At 46.5% G+C, this 19,336-nt stretch overlaps 1 protein-coding gene across 1 annotated transcript in view; it reads right to left on the minus strand.

The window, feature by feature from the left end:
• Positions 1-19,336, minus strand: part of ERN1 (endoplasmic reticulum to nucleus signaling 1) — a 70,161-nt gene that overhangs the window by 31,608 nt on the left and 19,217 nt on the right. The window contains exons 2-3 of the mRNA XM_070393151.1: positions 14,462-14,582; positions 933-966 (exon numbers count right to left, since the gene is read on the minus strand). Of these exons, the coding sequence (XP_070249252.1) occupies positions 933-966; positions 14,462-14,582 (155 nt within the window). The remainder of the gene's footprint in view (positions 1-932; positions 967-14,461; positions 14,583-19,336) is intronic.

The raw sequence follows: 19,336 nt of genomic DNA on the forward strand, positions 1-19,336 counted from the left end.
TGACTGGGGGAGGGGGAAAGTGGTGTGTGTGTGTGTATGAAAGCTAATTCTACCCGCTGCTTGTCCACTTTAGCCACAAACAAAATATCACTATGGTGGTGTGTGCTGTACTTGAGTAGGAAAAAAAGCCACCTGCAAAGGGAAAATTATAAATCATCACGGGAGAGTACATCATCATTGGGTCAAAGCCTCTGGACGAAGGTAAAGTAAGTGAAAAGGACCCAGCGAGCCTGCTTTTCAGCTTTCAAGTCAGTAACTTCAACAACTAGTACTTAATAGTGCGGCATGGTACGTAAACAGGTAGAACAAACCTGCCTTTAGTGTCCAACAAACATTTATTTTTAAACCAGAGGCAATAAAAGCAGACTTTGAAAGCTTGACATCAGAAAGAACCTGCCAAGGACCTGGATAAAGGTCTCTCGGCCGGCAGCTTCCCATGAAGCAGCTGCGAGGTGGTCTTTGGTCAAGTGAACCTGCTGAAGGACTATCCTGCTCACACAGAAACCCCGGAGGGTCACCTGAGGCTCTTACAGGTGCCATCCCGCCTTTATTCTAACACACACCTCTAGCAGCAGGTCACCCTCATGCTTCCCCTCCGTGGTTAACACAGTGAGAGGGAGAGATCTAAACCCTGAGGCCTTCCTGAGGACTTTGGAAGCTTAAGTTCAAACCTCAACTTAAGTTCCATCTCAAATAAGCCTTTTTAAACAACATTGCCCTCCTCCCCCATAACGCCACTCACTCCCAAAGGAACTGACTACCCTCTCCCCAACACAGGCTTCTGTCATGGCACCTGTAAGACTTTCTAGGTCCCTATCATTTTCTTATACCTTAAACTTGTGCATATGTACTCCCAGCAATTGGCTTCATAAATATTGAATAATGCAGAAAATGCATTACAGGAAAGTACTGAAGCAAATCGGAAAACTTACTCTTCAACGTGCGTTGGAACCTGCAGAACTGGATCTGTGTGAAAGAACAAAGGCACCATCAGACAGGCTCTGAGATGTCAAGACTCCTGGAGAGTTCCCAGGGCCAATTCACAAGCTGTACCGACACCTTAGGTTTATTTACATGAGATAACGTGCAAAAAGGCACTTTAGAAAACGCACACACAGAGACAAAATGTAAACTCTTATGATCGCCACTGAGATTGGAGAGAGAACTGACGGCAGAATGTAACTGCTCTCAAGAAACGTGCAGATAACTTGGGGGAGGGACAGCGAAGGGAGAACCGTCACAGCCCTCAGTGGACAGTGGGTCAGTGTCACTGTCTGACACATCAAGGACTTTTAAAACCAAAACCATCACCTTGCCAAATGCCTGGAGCAGTACCAGATATTCCCATTGAGAAAAGCAAAACTGTGGCTTAAGAATCAGTTTTGCTGTTGATGAGAATCTGACTGGATGGGAAATGGGTACCCCCTTTTGGAGCAGCAGTATGGCAATCTTAGAGCCTTCAAGTGTTCATTCTCGTGATTCTCTTTGACCCAATAACACAGTAAGCGCCCAGCCTGTTTTGTCTTCCGGACGGAAAGTATAGTGTCAGTCACCGGTGACTGACTGGGCGCTTAATGTGTTAATCCCACTTCTATAAAGTGTAGGATAAAAATAACACAGAATATAGAAAATGCTTTCTGTACAAAGATGCTCACAGTAGCATTACAAATTACTCAACTATTCAAGAACATGGTTAATTTATGAAATGCCCACCTCTAAGAAAATTAGGGCTCCATAAAGTGCTTATAAAAATTTAAAACGAGTACAAATCGTTACACTCTTCTGTTTAGGAGAGCAGATGACACTGTATATAGAGTATTAACGCAGCTCAGAACATCTCCCATGCACATTGATAAAACTAGATACAGAAGCAAAGAATGCTAATTGTGAGTTATCTCTGTTGAAAATATAAAGTGAGTTCCCCACCTTTTCTCTATTTCCTCAAATTTGTATAAAAGTAGGCATTACTTTTTGAATTGGGAAAAAAGTTTTCTCTCCAAGTCAGTGTTATATCTGTAGTCAAAACGGCAGAATTTCTTCTTCCCTAGATTCTCCTGGCACAAATCCAGAGGACGCTCCGGATTCCTGGGCGGGATGGGATGGTGGTGGGGTGAGAGGACGCTGACGCAGTGGTGTTGCGACAGAGCTAAAATCCACAGGCATGAGATGGCACAGTGATGAGGTATCTCTAGCATCAAAAACCCCACGGGAGGTACAGCCATGCCATCCACAACTTCAAAGCTGGGGGCGAGGACGGCTAATACTGTGATGTGATTGTGGACACAGAGTTCCAGGCTCCCCCGGCTCTGCCTATGGTGACAGGCAGCTGTCTGTTTCTCCCAGTCGGTTGGGATGGTCAAAGAAAGCTCTGTCAAGCCTTATCAAATGTTGACTTTGCCTTTCGAGCCCAGCTCCCACATAAAGGCATACGGTGTTCACAACAACAGAGGCACACATACCACATGTGGTCTGTGGGCAGCAAACAATTCATTAAACCAAACACATTATAGGAAACTGGAGAAACTTCCAGTCAGTAAGCACATGTCTGCTGTTCCTACTAATCACCTCTCGGTACAGGCTCACAAACAGACTGATGCAAGAGGCAGGAAATCAGGACCCACAGCACTCTTGCACTGAACCACTCGCGGTGCAGTCGACAGCCCGGTTACTGCAACAGCCCTGCAGCCAGGCCAGCCGGGAAAAGCCAGAATGCTGCAGCCAAAGGCAAACACTGAGCCACACCGGCGGGGCCAGAGGGCATCTCGTTCGTTCATTTCACAGGAAGACAATGCCGAATTCTAACAAGTCACCAGAAACAAGACTTGGAGGCCAAGGGGTTTGTGATTCCGATTCATGAGCCTATCTTTGTTGTCCAGCATCTGCTCACTCTCAGGGACTCGTCTTCAGGGGAAGATTTCCCTGGCTTCCCAGAGCGTATCCACTGGCCACCTGACACTGAGGCCTCAGGTCCCAAGTCCTGCACCACAAAGGCACCAGTAGTGACACAGGCTGTCACTGGCAGGAGCCAGGAAAGGATCGGTGGGACAACGATGCCATTGTTTGAGAACCATGCTGTTTTTCTAGGCTTAGGAGGAGATGCACGCACTCCAGTGGGGGAACCTTCTGGCTACCTTAGCTTTCCCATCCACACAGAAAAATTGGTCCCCGGAATAAACACCTGCAGAGCTTAGGGCCACAGATCGGCACAACTATTAACAAGCTCTCACAGAAGCAAGCACACGGCTGCTTTCTTTTTCTTAAAAAAAATTTGAATTTGAGATCTGTTTTAAAACACTACAGAAAAAAATTGTATGGGGGACAGATTAAAAAATGGCAGCTTGTCAATAACTGTTTAAAGATGAAAATGACAACATAGGGCAGTCATGTTGCCCTTCTCTCTACATATGCTTGAAATTTTCCATAATGTAAAAGGTTAGAGATAAAAATAGTGGGAAAGCCAGCAAAATAAAAGCAAAAAGCACCATGTGAAAACATGCAACGAAAGCCCAACACGAAAAGGTGGTTGTTTTTATTTAATAATGAGAACTGGTATCAGGCAAGATTCTTGTTTTTTTAAAAAGAGCCATGAGAAAAGAAACCTGGCCTAACTATACGAGCATAAACAAATACTGCTACCAAATAAGCCACTCTATCTATATGGAGACTGATAAGGATAAAAGCTGTTTTACTTTCAGAAGGAAAAAAAAGCGGGGGGGGGGGGGGGGGGGGCGTTAGCTCACAAGTGTAAAAATGGGTATTATTCCAGGGGAAGGTAAGGGTATCAGATAAAGGTAAAAATATCAGAAGAGGAAAAACAATGGCTAAAAACCTGAAAGTGGTGATTTGTCTCTTGGATTAACACAGGAAGAAACAGAAAAACGAACCTGCTCGGTGCTGCCCTGGGGGCAGCCACTGGACTCGACTTGATCCCCCTGACGCGTCAGGCCGGAAAAGGCACAACCTTTATACTTAGAGAAACCTGGGTGAGATTATGGCACACTCATTGCTCCTGTTTGTGCTAGTCTAATCCTCCTTTTTAACTTGAGACAGAAATGACTCAAAGTAGATGTTCACATCTTCCCTTTGTCCAAGTTCGGAAGGGTAAATATTTAAATATTTTTATTTCCAAAAGAAGTGCTGGCCTCCCTGTATTCCTCGAATACCGCCAAGCGTGCCCTTCCCTCAGGGCCTTTGCATTTGCTGCTTCCTCTGCCTAGGTCTTTGATCAAATGTCACCATCTCAGAGAGGTCTTCCATGACTACCTCCTACCCCCCAGGATGCCCCGCCCTCTTCCCTGTTTAGTTCTTCTCCATGACACCACCTCTGAAGTATAGTTGTATATTTTATTTAATGTCTAACTACTATAAACTTTGTGAGGGCTAGGATTCATCTTTTATTATCTGCTATATCCCAAAAATCTACCACAGTGCCTGCACACAGGAGGGGCTCAATATATTTATTAGTTTCCTTCCAATTCCTATTCCTGCGCAGCCTGGGAATCCACCGTTGATCACTTTTTTTTATATATATATATATTTTATTGATTTTTTTTTTTTTTTTACAGAGAGGAAGGGAGAGGGATAGAGAGTTAGAAACATCGATGAGAGAGAAACATCAATCAGCTGCCTCCTGCACATCCCCCACCGGGGATGTGCCCGCAACCCAGGTACATGCCCTTGACCAGAATCGAACCTGGGACCTTTCAGTCCGCAGGCCGACGCTCTATCCACTGAGCCAAACTGGTTTCAGCAACCGTTGATCACTTTTAATGATGCAGCAGCTATGTTCTCTCAGCCTTCAACCCAGAAGCTACCAAGCAGCCCCCTCCCCCGCCACCCCCCCCCCCCCACCCCCCGCCACACACACACACCAGGCTCTGAGCACTGCTGAAGAAAACACCACACTCTTGGAGATACCATTATACATCTGTGGCCAGTGGGGCCCCAAGTCAAAGGAGATAAGTCTATCTACTTCCGGGTTGGCCTCTGCTGCCTGTTCCTCACAGCTGGTGCCTCAAACCTTTACTCCTGGACTCAAGCCCCCCTTCTCTCCACACACCTGGGCCTCCTGTGGCTCTCTGAAACTCCTTACCCTTCACCCTTCAAGTGTGTCCAACTCTACCACCCTTCCCTTCGCATCTCCATAGAAGGACAAAGGTTTCACCTTCACATTCACAGACATTTCACACTCATCTATCTAGGCCTTCAAGCAGTATCCTATCGCCAAGGATCGTCCAGTCCTCCTGGCTGGCTACCGCCTCCCCTGACTACAGACACACAAACTGGGCTTATTCTCTCTTTTGCATGTGCTCTCCTTTCTCTCCTAATGCATCCACTTTACATGTACAGTTCGATGAGTCTTGAAAAACATACACATGCATGTAACCACCCTCACAATCAAGATATAGATCATTTCCATCCCCCCAAACATTTCTCACATCCCTTTAGATGCAATAACCCTGACTCCCACCCCATCTAACCACTGAGAGATTCGTGTGTTTGTTCTAAAAGTTCACAAATGGAATTCATGTAGTAGGGTCTTTTTTGTGTCTGCATCACATTTTTGCAATTCATTCTTATTGTTGCGTGCCTCATACTTTGTTCTTTTTTTTATGGTGGAAGGAGTACTCACAATTTGCTTTACCTGTTGGTGGACATTTGGGTATTTCTCGTGTGTGTTTTTTTAAATATGTTTTTATTGATTTCAGAGAGGAAGGGCAAGGGAGGGAGGGAGAGGGAGGGAGGGAGAGAGGGAGGGAGGGAGGGAGGGAGGGAGGGAGGGAGAGAGAGAGAGAGAGAGAGAGAGAGAGAAACATCAATGATGGGGAAGCATGGGGGTGGTAAGTCGGCAAAACAGAAAAATGTCTCTGATGAAGTCAACCAAAATTTAAATAATTGTTTCAAACCGGAGCAATAGGGACTGACGGCCTCTCTCTGGAGGTAGCTCCAGGCGGACTTTCTCCCAGGTAGGAAGGAATATCCTTTGATTATAGAAGCCACAAGAACAGGCTGCCCATTTGACTGGAGCTTAAGGAACCTTCCAAGATCATTGCCTCCTCTTCCCCAGATGAGCTGATATTTCCGGAACACCCTCTTCTCTGGCAGAATCTAGATGAGCACCGGTCCACTTCACTCTTCTCTCTAAAGCACAACCACCTACTGACCCCTACACACCCGGTGCTTAAAACCAGCTGCTCTGACTGCAAGACTTCTCCAGGTACAACTAAGACGTCAGGACCAGTTAGAAAGTCTCCAAACCAGCCCCTTCTAAGTGCACTTCTAGCGGGGATTTGAGATGTTCTGAGCCCTTATGAAGCACCGAAGACCACAAATGAAGTTCCTATCTGCTTTGTGCTCCCTATAAACCTCCCCCAGGCCAAATATTCAAGAGCCTCATCTTTCCCTCCCTTCCCAGCTATTAGTGATTACTGCTGAGATTTGGCACACACACCTCATAGACACATCAGACATCTACCATCAGCTTGGTTCCCTGGTTCATGCCATGCAGGAAAAAGAGCTTGGAAAGCTTGTACACACGAAACCAAGTATAAAATAAATGGCGGAAACACGTGGTATACGCCATAGGTATCACAGATCACCCAGGTGAGAGAACTCGGGGAGGGCTGGTGCACTCAGGGAGAACGGTGCCATAAAGTAGGCTGCCCTGGCGGGTGGGGAGGACAAGACTACAAGAGTGAAGAACTACCAGCGCTTTGTGGGAATGAGGACACAGGCTTGGCAATTGTGAAGTGTTCCTTCTGAATGCGAATCAGGTCGGACAGCAGACAGTGAGACCGTGGAGAAAGCCGAGAGAACTCCGTGATGTGGCGTGGCGGGCACGGGCTAGGAACTGATTGTAGGTGTCTGAGAAAAAGAGAGATGTGATACAGTCCTCTGAAAAAAGTCAGACAGGGCACTAAGCAAATGAGAAAAAGAAGGAATCAGAAAGGGTAATGAGGAAGGCGACTTAATAACCACAGTAAGATGGCCAGGGTGGGCCCGGGTGGGGGTAAAGGAGGGATGGTCAGGAACCAAAAAGGAGGGGGAAAAGGCCAACAAAACTTAGTCCTGATCAGAAAAGTGAAGTGAAAGAAAGGAATGAGTTAGAGGGCACACGATTTTAATCCTAGCCAACGGTGAAACTAGATCAAACTAGATCGGCTAGTCTGATGGCAGTAGACAAATGCCATTTCCTCAAGAAAAATGCTTAAGGTTCTAACACTGTTTCCTTATAAAAGTTATTGGTAGAAACAAGGTCATTCACCCTCCCTTAACTCAAAACTCAAGTCTCCCAAATATGTTTCTCGTGCTCAGGTGAGGCGATTAGGGACACTTCTCCCCAGTGGCAGCTCATTGCTCCCTCCAGAGGAAAGTACTTCCGGAATCTACACTCTTCACTCGTCTTCAGTTGTTAGATCCAAACTGTGGCGAAGAAAGTCTTAAAACATTTCTCAAAATTCAGCTCGCATGAGAACATTTTAAAATAGACATCCAATCAAAAGCGCCTCAAAATCCAAATCTCATCGGAACTGAGAAAGGATGTAACAGGTTTTCTTACAGGTAACCTCTGCAAGTCATGCAATGTCATGTGTGATGAAGGTGATCGTGGGGAGATACCAAAGTAACCTAAAAACCTGCCCATAGCAAAGGCAGCTGACTTCTACTAGGCTCTTATTCACCTTCACCTTGGCAGGAGTCAGTCAGACCTAAAAACACACACTGAATGGTACAATCACTTGTGAAGGAAATTAAAGGGGAGGATAAGGCAATTCAATACTATGACTTACGACCAAATGCCTCTCAGCATGTCCTAATTCACAGAATTCATTCTTGAGTGATGGGAGTGCCAGCAAACCTTGCACGGCATCCCAAGATGAACAAAAGGATAACTAACTAAGTCACAGCAAATAAAAAAAGGAGTTTTATTCATGCACTTCAGCATTTACAACTGTGCTCTGATACATACCAAGTAATGCAGCAAAGACTACCCACTGGAGTTGAAATCTATGCTAGGTGTGGTGGCTGCGGGCTAAGAGGTGTCTCTACAATGGGAGATGTGCTGCTCCGAAGCCAATCCCGAGCGTGAGGGAGGCTGTGAGCGGGTACAGATGAGACAGGACACCAGCTGGTGACGGCTGAAGTTGAGTGACAGCTACACGAGCGTTCATTATATAATCATCTCTATGTCTGTTTATGTTTAGAATCTTCCATGACAAAGAGTAAAATACAGGAAACACATTTCCAAGATGCTCAAAAGCAGAAACAGGCTCTCTCATGTCCCTTCTTGTGAAACTTAATTTTCAGTCCTCCAAGACAATGGTGAACAAAGAAACACTTTTCTTGTGCTTAGCCGATAAAGTAGAAAGGTGGTGATGCGTATCTGAAGCCTAGAAAGGTTCTTAGGAGAAAAGAGATTAGGGCTATTAACAAAATGTCAACCCTTCCCACAACTTCCCTTCTCACGTTTCCATCACACCTCTGCAGGCAGAAGTCGGGCACTTCCAGAGGCACACAGCCTAAAGGAGGACAGAAAGCCTCCTGCAGAAGCCGCAAAAGCTGTGTGAAACTCAGATCAAAAACTGGAACTGGAAACTAATGTGACGACGGCACGAGTGGCAGGCGAGTACCCTGAGGAGGCAAAGTCAAGTCTCATCTGCTTTTCAGGGCTCCTGAAGGACGTCTAGTCAGAAGGGTTCTGGAACTCTAGTGGGCCTCAGGTCCTCCGACATTTCCTGAGCATCCCTGGCTGTCTAGAGACCCCACCTTCAAGGAGTTAGAAATTCGGCAGGAAGACAAATGTAAACAAAAATTCGCACCACCAGCAGGAAGTGCCTCCAACACCCACTTGAGGAAAGGGCTCACCCTGCTTGAGGAAACAAGCAAGTAGCCTGGGATGAAAGGAGCCTGCCCAGCAGTGCAGGCTGCTGGAGGGGAAGGAGCAGGAGCCAAGGCCCAATGTCTCCGAGGCCTGGAGAGGAGTTGTGGCTGCAACAAGGCGCACCTCTGGGGGGAAAAGGGGAGTTGAGGCTGCAGAGGTGGGCAAGAGCGGATTCGGAAGGGCCTTGCATGCATACTGAGGAGCTCGGCCTTGACTCTGTGGGCCAGTGCTCCCCAAACTAATCAGTGAAGGATCACACCATGGGTGATGCTTATCCCCCTTTGCACTTCTTTCCTCGTGCACAGGTAACGCAGGAGGGCAGACCACACCTGGAGCAGCACTGCTAGCAGTACTTCAGCAGAGGTGTGGTGTGGTCAATTAGTCTTTTCAGGGGGCACGTCTGACAGCAGTGTGATGGGTGAATGGGAAGATAAGACAGGTGCAGGGACCACCGTCAGGAAGCTGCCGCATTCATCTGGGAAATGAATAGAGAGCCTGGCTTAGGCACCAGCAAGGGGATGGGGAGGGGGAGTCAGATTTGGGAGACACTTCTCCAGCCTGCGTGACAGGACTCCGTGACCGAGTAGCAGAGCATCACTCTATTTCCCAGACTGGGTGGGCCGTGCTGTCAGCACTGGGAGAAACCATAGCAAGAGGCACACGGTAAGAAAGGGAAACTCATGTGGGAAGGTTTTCTTCAAATTTCAAATAACCAATTTAGTTCTGATCCCTCCCTCATAAGAATCCCCAATATTAACCATTCAAGGGACATCTCAGGAGTCCGGGCCCATCTGGTTGGGAAAGCAGCCATGCTGCACAGTTAGCATCTACACTAATAAAAGAGAAACATGGTAATTGGCGTACGACCGCTACCCTTTTCATTGGCTAATCAGTGAGTATATGCAAATTAACTGTCAGCCAAGATGGCGGCCGACAGCCAGGCAGCTGGAAGCGAACATGAGGCTTGCTTGCTGCAGTGACTGCAGACTCCAACTTCCCCGCCTGCGCTGCCGGCCTCTGAGCTGGCAGTTTGAAACTTTGTAACAAAACCCCGGGATCTCAGAGCTGGAGTTATACATTGTTTCGATTATAGAACGCAAACAAACCAGCAGAAGCCTCAAAGCTAGAGCCAGAGTTAAAGCTGGCCCAGAATAAAATTAAAAAAAGAGAAAAAAAAGGAGGGGTTGGGAGCTTCAGTCAACAATTGCCAGCCTGAAAGCAGCCCTCAGCCCCTCACCCAGACTGGCCAGGCACCCCAGTGGGGACCCCCACCCTGAAGGGTGTGTGACCAGCTGCAAACAGCCATCATCCCCTCACCCAGGCTGGCCAGGCACCCCAGTGGGGAACCCCACCCTGATCCAGGACACCCTTCAGGGCAAACCAGCCGGCCCCCACCCGTGCACCAGGCCTCTATTCTATATAGTAAAAGGGTAATATGCCTCCCAGCACCGGGATCAGCAGAGCCGCGAGGCCTCCTGGCACCGGATCAGCATGACAGGGGGCGGTGCCTTAATTCCCCTATTGGCCCTACTCTGTGAGTGACGGGGGAGCTCCTCAACGCCCTGATCGGCCCTGCTCTGTGCATGACAGGGGGGAGCTCCCCAACCCCCTGATTGGCCCTGCTCTGTGAGTGACAGGGGGCAGTGCCCCAACCCCCTGATTGGCCCTGCTCTGTGAGTGACAGGGGGCAGCGCCCCAACCCCCTGATTGGCCCTGCTCTGTGAGTGACAGGGGGCAGCGCCCCAACCCCGATTGGCCCTGCTCTGTGCGTGACAGGGGGTGGCGCCGCAACCTCCCCATCGACCCTGCCTTGAGTGTAACAGGGGGCAGTGCCCCAACCCCCCAATCAGTCTACCCTGAAAGTGACTGAGGGTGGCACTGCAACCTCCCGATCCGCCCTGCTCTGTGCATGACGGGGGTGGCGCCCCAACTCCCCAATCGGCCCTGCTCTGAGCCTGACCAGGGGCTGCACTTAGGGATTGGGCCTGCCCTCTGCCACCCGGGAGCAGGCCTGAGCCAGCAGGTCGTTATCTCCCGAGGGGTCCCAGACTGTGAGAGGGCACAGGCCGGGTTAAGGGACCCCCCCCCCCCCCCGCAGTGCACAAATTTTTGTGCACCGGGCCTCTAGTATTTTTATAATTAGTAAAGGGTGGTTCTAAATTAGATCCAGTCCTCCGTGCCATGGAGGGCATGGGAGTAGGGTTGCTAAAGAGTTAAGTGCAATTTGATGAAGATCTGAGTGTCAAAAATCGGTTAACTAGCATTTCAAATTGAGTGCAAGAAGCCGTAAACCAGAGCTGGCAATACCAGAGAAAGTCCTTTGGACCCCAGCAGGCCGAAGCGAGCTTCGTAAAACTAATCCAACAGAAAGCATGAGGACAATATTCTCTGTTTGCATTTGGGCAGAAAGTGCAGAAATAAAACATCCTCAACCATCTGCACTGGTGATATTTCAGAGACAGACAGACAGCAGGTACTACTATTACAAAAATCACAGCTTAGACAGATCACAGCTAATGTACAGTGTCAGAACTCAACTCAGTGTCGAAAAACAAGTAAAAGTCTTTTTCTGCACTAGGTGCAGTCTGCCACGGTGGTGTAAGAAATCTCCACTTCTGGGAACAGCAACACGTGTTTGGGCGAGGAACAAAAGCACCTGCCAAAACCACTCTGTGGAAAGAAAAAAAACAACACTCCCAGCTTGTTGGCCCCTGAAACAAGTAAACAGTTAGGAAACCATGAAATGGAGTAACAGGTATATATTCTGCAGAACCCCAGTTGGATGAGTTAAAGGTGTCTGTCTGCATCGGCAAGGTTTTTCCATTTGACTTTGACTGCCCACTACTGTGCAGGCCCAAGCCCACGGCCTTCCTTGCCTGGACTGGGGCAGTAGCCTCCACCTCGTCTCCTGCTTCCTCCTGGCCCCATCAGTTCAGTCTCAACACAGCACCTGCTGATCCCGTACATGGAGGCTGGGTGTTTTAGTCAGCTGGGGCTGCGGTAACAAAATCCTGTAGCCTGGTATTTATTTCTCACAGTTCTTCAGACTAGAAGTCGAAGACCAGGTGTTGGCATGGTTGGGTTCCTTGAGCTCGAGGATCTTTGGTCCTTCCTTCCTTGAGCTCTTACTCAGTGGGGCTGTCCCTGTTTAAACTTGCAGCCCCTTCCACCCCGACCCCAGCAGCCTGGCATCCCCTACTCCACTTCCCTGTTTTATTTTTCTCCAGAGCTCTTAAGTGTCATTTATTTCCTTATCTGTTTCCCCATAGAATAAAAGCTCTATGAAGAAAAGGATTTTGTCTGTTTCCTTCACTTGTATCCTCAGGGCCTGGAACAGTATCTCAACACTTATAATCTATTTATGTGCTAATTGTTTGCAAATATCAATGTTGAAATCTCTGGTTATAACTGCAAGATAAAATTGGCCCTAGTCAGTATGGCTCAATGGATAGAGCTTCAGACTGAAGGGTCCTGGGTTCGATTCTGGTCAAGGGCACATGCCTGGGTTGTGGGCTCAATCCCGAGTGGGGTTGTGCAGGAGGCAGCGGATCAATGATTCTCTCATCATTGATGTTTCTATCTCTCCTGTTCCCTTCCTCTCCGAAATCAATAAAAATATTTTAAAAAATAAATAAATAAAATTGAACTGAAAGCTCAGGGTCTCCATATTACCACCTGTAATTTTTGTAAAGAAATATATATTGAGGCTACTGGTAGATAGGGCTAAATTTCACTAAAACAAGCCAGTTTATTTGCAGAAAAACAATGAGACTTAGAGAATATTAAATATTGAGATTATTAGACCTTAATCAGATTTCTCTAATTCTTCCTTTAAGTGCCTTTTACCTCCTCCCTGCTCTGCCTAGACGTGCTACCTCCTTTCCTTCTCCCCAGGCCTCGCGTCTCCAGACTGAATCCAATCTACCCACCAAGGTTCAGCTCCAACATCCCAGCTTCGTGAAGCCTTTCCTGGCCCCCTCCCTCCGGCAGCTCCTAGGACCTCTGTGAAGCGGTCACAAGACGCTCTTTGCGGAAGTTCTCCCTGCCAGACTGTGGGCTCCCTGAGGGCCAGTGCTGTCTTTTTCTTCTTTGGGCCCACAGAGTATCTTTCACAGACCAGGTTCTGTAAACACATGTTAAATTAAGTAAAAAAGGGCTAAGTCTTTAAGCTCTAAACTACAGGAGAGAACAGACTGATTCTTATGTTTGGCTAAGTAACAAACAAGGCAGGCCACCGTTGTGCTCGATACAGCGGAGGCTACTTCTAGAAAGTAAGACTTGGAGAAGATCAATTTAAAACAATACAGGAAAAAGCAAAGCAGAAGAATGAAGTGTCCTTGGGGCAAAAATGTCCTGCCTAGGAATACTGCCACTAAGGACCAGCCTTAACACAGAGTAAAAACGCTTATCGCAATCCTTCTGCACCTTGTTGATGTCCATCTTTGGACAAAATCTGAAATTGTGAAATTTCAACAACTCTGATTTTTTTTTTTTAAGCAGTAAAAGACTTGCACAGGAATGAGAGACGGTACAGATAACATCTTGTAATGCAATGCCAAAACCCAGCTCTATCATCTTCTTGTGGCCACCGACTCCCAAGAGCTGGTCCTTTCCGTTGCTTAAAGCCCCTGCTGATCCAAGCAGGACCCCGCCAGGTGCGGCAGGGCAGTCTGTAGTGCCTCAGCTGCCATCCTCTATGGATGGTAACTAGGTTTGCTGCGGCACTGACAAGATGACGTGTGGCCTCTGACACAGGCCCCTGTTTTCCCATCTAAAATACTATTTGGGGACATTTTATTAAGGAAGGAAAAACACTTGCTGTTGCTGTGCTCACGACAATAATGAGTCACGGATTAGTGACGGAAGAGAACACGCTGGTCAGGCCCTCATCTCGGGCCAAGTGAGGATCATTACTGGACAGAATAACAGAGATGACACGGAAAGCCCCAAATCCCGGGATTTGCATGGCTTTACCTGGGAAGATTGCGTGGGAAAGCGAATACAGTTTCACAGCTGTAGGACTCCACTATCACCAGGAAGACAAGACCATAAACTGTGGGAGATTACGAAAGGAGAAACAGGTCCCGTCTTTTACTTCCCTCCATGTAGAGAACCAATCAAGTGGCCAACTTGGATGAATGTCAAATCTTACAGCCCTCAATTATCCCAGCCTCTATAAAAGCAAATGAGTCATTTGCGGTTAGAGAAGATACCTTCTTGTAATTATGATGACAAGATTTTAATTATTAGAACTTAACAAAAAAATTTAATGCAGCATGTGTTTTGTAAAGACCAAGCCAGAACTATTAATAGAAAAGCCTAGAGCTCTTTAAACATGAAATCTGGACAGAAGCAAAGAAAACAAAAAACACACAGCCCACAGTGCCTCTTCAACTGATGTACTTAGCAGATAAGCACAATCTAAGCTGTAAACATACCTTTGAGCCCTATCCTCTCCTTGACTCCATTATTCCTTTTTATTTTATTAAATAACATATAGCTGTTTTTCTCTTTTTCTGGAATATGTTTTCTGGAAGCAGCAGAGCACATGAACATGTCACCCAAAGACCAAATCCAAATTACCTTCTTTTAAAGTCCATTTGATTGAGCCTGTCCTCTTGCTGACAGCGTGCAAACTTCCATCCAGGGTTGACACAAACAGCAAGGTTTCAGGAAGCGTCACTGTGCTGGGACTTCCAAAAATCTGCAAAGAGATGGAGAAGAACCTTCCTGGTCAACATGATTCTTCACCTGGGGCATGTACCACCAGAGACCTCTGCCCCTGAAAGTTTCTAAAACCCACCAGCTTAGAGATGAGGAAACTGAGGATGGAGGCCTAGGTTCCCATCAAGGGCCCCTGTCTGGACAACAGCTGAGTCAGGACTAGGGCCCAGGTCACCTATTCTAAGTGACAATCCTTCCTGCAGAGGGACTGGCTTATGACCTAACATGACAAGGACAGGGATTTTGAAATAATCCCTGAGGTAGAAAGTACGCTCAGCTTTTTAACTGACTTCCTTCTCTTAGTTATATTTCACTTTCTAAAACTTGGCCATCTTGCAAGACTGATAAAGGAGAATGCCAACACACCCACACACACCCATACACACTTATAAAATTTTAAAGGGCAAAGAATTAGGGGGAAATGTTTAAAGAAAAATAAGGAAAATAGCTCCCATTCTATAATGAGTTTATGTAGTAATAAAGCACCAAGATTTCAAAAGACACGTTATCAAAAATGCATAAAAAACATAACCCAAATTACTCTTCACTTATACTCAAAATACAATTTAAATTAAAATGCACATTTTATGCTCAATGAATTAAAAAAAAAATTTTTTAAAGAAACTAGCCAAAGGTAGTGAAATTCGCTTGTTGGTGGTGATAAAAATGGTTAGTGTAGTCTTTCTGGAAAGTATAAACGTGCTCATATTTTTGGTCCTGTAATTCCATGTCTATATCCTTAAGAAATAATTCCAGATATGGAAAAAGCTCTGTGCACAATGATATTCATTATATCCCATTTTATAAATACAAAAAAAACCCAAAAAACAAAAAACCAACCTAGAAAGGTCTGAATTTCCAATAATATCTAAATGGCTGAAATAAATTATGACCCACAATGAAGCATTATGTAATCATTAAAAAAGCATGTGGAAAAGCTACAACAATACAGAAAAATGCTTATATTCATTGTCACATGAAAAATAAAGAATCTAAAAATGTTTTAAAAATACATTTTTACTGATTTCAGATAAAGGGAGAGGAAGAGAGAAAATCATCAATAATGAGAATACCTACCGGGTATCAAACCTGCAAGCCCTGCCCGGAAATGGGTTCATGCTCAACCACTGAGCCACACTGGCTGGGCTGAATCCAAAAGTTAATGTAACTATGGTTATAATTATACTGGACAGATTCTTTTTGTCTGCCTGTCCTCTAGCTTTGCTAGAAATTGTACATATCCTCATCCACACAGATTCCATGGGAGCAGCTGTGTGTGTGTGTGTGTGTGTGTGTGTGTGTTTGTGTGATGTGCAGGTGATAGCTGGAAGGTTTCCTAGGAACATGCTTTTGCGATATGGGCCCATTCAGCAATGCCATCTTGTAATGAGCTTGTCTCTTCTTTTGTCTCTATATTGTCCTGCACATTAACTGGTTTCTGTAGCTGTTGAATTAAAAACAGGCCAACTTGCTTATACTGAGACAGTTTGAATTTTGGCACAAATGTTATTTTAAAAATATGGCTGGCTTTTAGCATGAACTCTAATAGCTCGGGGGATTACTCCCCTGTGCATGGGAGTCTGACCCTCAAATACCTGGTCATTCTTGGTAAGAGCCAGGATGATGCCCAGTTAATCCCTTAAAAGGGAAAGCCAAGTGGCTCTCCCTGGGACAGTCTGAGGTGGCAGGACAAACACTCCAGCCCCTGCATTCCTTTTCAAGGGGGCGACACAGCTGCCAGGACTTGGAGCTCATCTCACCTCCTTTGTGCCTGGCCTGGAGGGGGAGAAGTTCCCCCTTTATTTTGTCCAGAGCCAAGGCCCACTCACCTGGATGGGAGAAACCACATCCAGCCTTATTGCTCCTGCTGAGCCTATTCTCTGGGTAACGCCTTAAACCCGAGGAGGAAGGGTCTGCTTCTAATCCCACCTTTGGAACTCGGAAATCAGTTTTAGTTAGATTGGCTAGAACAGTGGTCGGCAAACTGCGGCCCCTTGAGTGTGGCTCTTCCACAAAATACCACGTGCGGGCGCGCACGTACAGTGCGATTGAAACTTCGTGGCCACACTCAAGGGGCCAAAGAGCCGCATGTGGCTTGCGAGCCACAGTTTACCGACCACTGGGCTAGAAAAACAAGCCTCAGGGGTGGTGCCTGCCCCAGCTGGAATCAAGAGGCTACGCACACCAACTGTTGGGTGTAGTTAAAATTATTTTAGGCCACAGGGGATAGACGAGGACAAGTTTCACCTAGACCTGCTCACACCTGAAGCAGAGGCGTGCACATTGCCCGGAGCATCTGGCCTGGAGAACAGTGGCCCTACAAAGACCACCGAGGCTGCAGCTGAACAAGACCGAGGGCTGCCTCCATTGGGAGGGGGTGGGTTTGCAGCTTGATGTGGGATGGCAGGATTCTGTTGGTAGGGGCAGTTGGGTAACTGAATAAACAAAAAGAAAAGACCCAAGCATGCCTGGGGGCCAAGAGATAGAAATCCCTGCTGAGCCCCCCTCCACCTATCAAACAGTTACCCCAGGAACTGCCCTTTTGCACGCTACGTCTTGTGATCACACAAGAATTGGGTTGAACTCTCTGGATGGATGAAATGGTAAGAAATTAAACTTGGGAGATTTCTTTGAATATGTTTTCCTCCACGTGAAAAACAACTGGATGAGAGAAAGACAAAGGCAGAAACAGAGAAAGAAGCCGGAGAAGAAAAAAGCTGAAAGACTGGGAGGGTGCGGCCCACTTCCACCAATCCTCAGGCCTCGCCAAGTCCCTGTCCCTGGGCTCAGAGACACCAATCCTCACAATTAATTCCCCTCTTTGCTCAAGCTTGTTGGAACTAGGTTTCTGTCACTCACAACCCATACAGTCCTAACACACACACACACACACACACACACACACAGCAAATGAAAATATACAGAGAAAAAAAGATGAGGAAAATATTGCAAGATTATTGCCATAGCCTTTTCTCCTCTATTTTCTAAATTTTCTATAATAGGATCACATAATCAGCAATGAATTTTTCATAAGACAGGAGACGGACAAGTTAGCAGGTGGAAGAGAGGCTAGAATTTAAAGGAGCCTCGGCAAGCTCCTAAATCCCAGGTGATGCGCTTTCCATCCAGGACAAGAGGCAACTCGACCACCTTGGATCATTAATATCCACCAAACAAGGAACCAAAGCTAAGAAACACAGAGGTCTCCTGGCAAGACAGTGTGCTTCCAAGAATAGAAGAGTTTGTTGTTGTTTCAAAGCCTACAGTACAATTACAATGAACTAAATGCCCCCAAGTACATTTATCACATATTGAAAGGGCCAATATTAAATAAAATATTAACAGTGCTGCTTTGCGGCTAGCGTGGAAACAATAGCCAGCTGCCTGTCTGAGCTGCCTGGAAACCACAGGAAGAGCAATTGTCTATGGTTGGTTGGTGAACTGAAATAAAACACTAATCACCTAACTAACACGGTCTTTTAAACATCTCAAAAATACCAGCGTGGGCTAGACGTTGGATTTGGCAACTGAGACTGCTGACAGTTCATCACAAACCCCCTCACAACCAGCAGGTTTTTCTCTTCTTTGAAGGCTCTCGGCTGTTTCAAATTAGAGTGGCCGGGAGCCCCTGTGACCAGCGTCATTCTCTCAGAAGGCAAATGAATATTACAAATGTCTGGCTCTTCACCCCTGGCATTTTTTTTGAAGCATGCATACACCTGCTTTCAATACAGTTGCTAAAACTAACATGAATTAAGCTTCTATATGCCTTTTGCAATACTGAGCAGAGCTGCGAGCTACGTGTATCTGAACATCTACACACATGCTTCCCAGTAATGAACTTGCATTCCCTGCACCCAGGCACGTCAGTCGCCAGTGCTCCCGTTTCCCTACGACGGATGAAATGGCAATGGACCCTGCGGTTAGACACACTAGTTTCCGGAGCCCGACAATGGAAAGAAAATGCTGATGCTGCAGGCCTGCGGCAGGCTGACTACCTGGAATCTGACTCACTTTTCAAACTAGTGAAATATATATTCCTGGTTTCGATGGTGACTTCTAAGAAGTGGGCACAGTAACACTGCAGAAGGTGAGAACGACAGCGGCGGGTAATCTGGTCTAGCCTAAAACGAGACACCCGTTAGCTGGTCGGTCCTCATAGAAGTCTGACATACATCATCTCACACAAGGCGACCCCAAGATAATTCTAGGAAACACCCAGACTGGTGACTAGAGGGTTGGCAATTCAGGGCAGAAGATGCTGGGGAAGTGGCTGCTGGTCAAACGGCTTATTTCACTTGGGCTGGGTGAGTGGTAAAGCAGTCCTCACTGCCGGCCTGCTCAGCCAGGACTTAAAGAGTCTCCCTCCCGTGAAAACCAATGCCGCTGCCGGGCTGCAGCCTCATGTTCTATGTTCTGATTATAAAGCAGCTACACCAGTTCTTAAGATGCACCGTCCACTTTACCTTCACTGCAAAGACCTGGAAGCAACTCCCAAGTAACTCACACAGATGATTAAAAGGTGGGTTGCCGACAGTTTCATTCTCTAATATTCTAAACTTAGCGAATTGTTAGCTGCTCTTGTATTAACTCCTTATATTTCAGGTAAAAAAAACCCAAAAAACCTTTTCTAAAACGAGTTCTGAAATAACTTTGTTTAAAAAAAGTCTTTGATAAAGAGAATTATGGACACAAGGGGCGTGATGTGTTTAAGCAGCACAAAAACACACGAAA

The sequence above is a fragment of the Myotis yumanensis genome, unplaced genomic scaffold, assembly GCF_028538775.1.
Source record: "Myotis yumanensis isolate MYYU_CA2020_CCGP unplaced genomic scaffold, mMyoYum1.0.hap1 SCAF_16, whole genome shotgun sequence".
NCBI lineage: Eukaryota > Metazoa > Chordata > Mammalia > Chiroptera > Vespertilionidae > Myotis > Myotis yumanensis.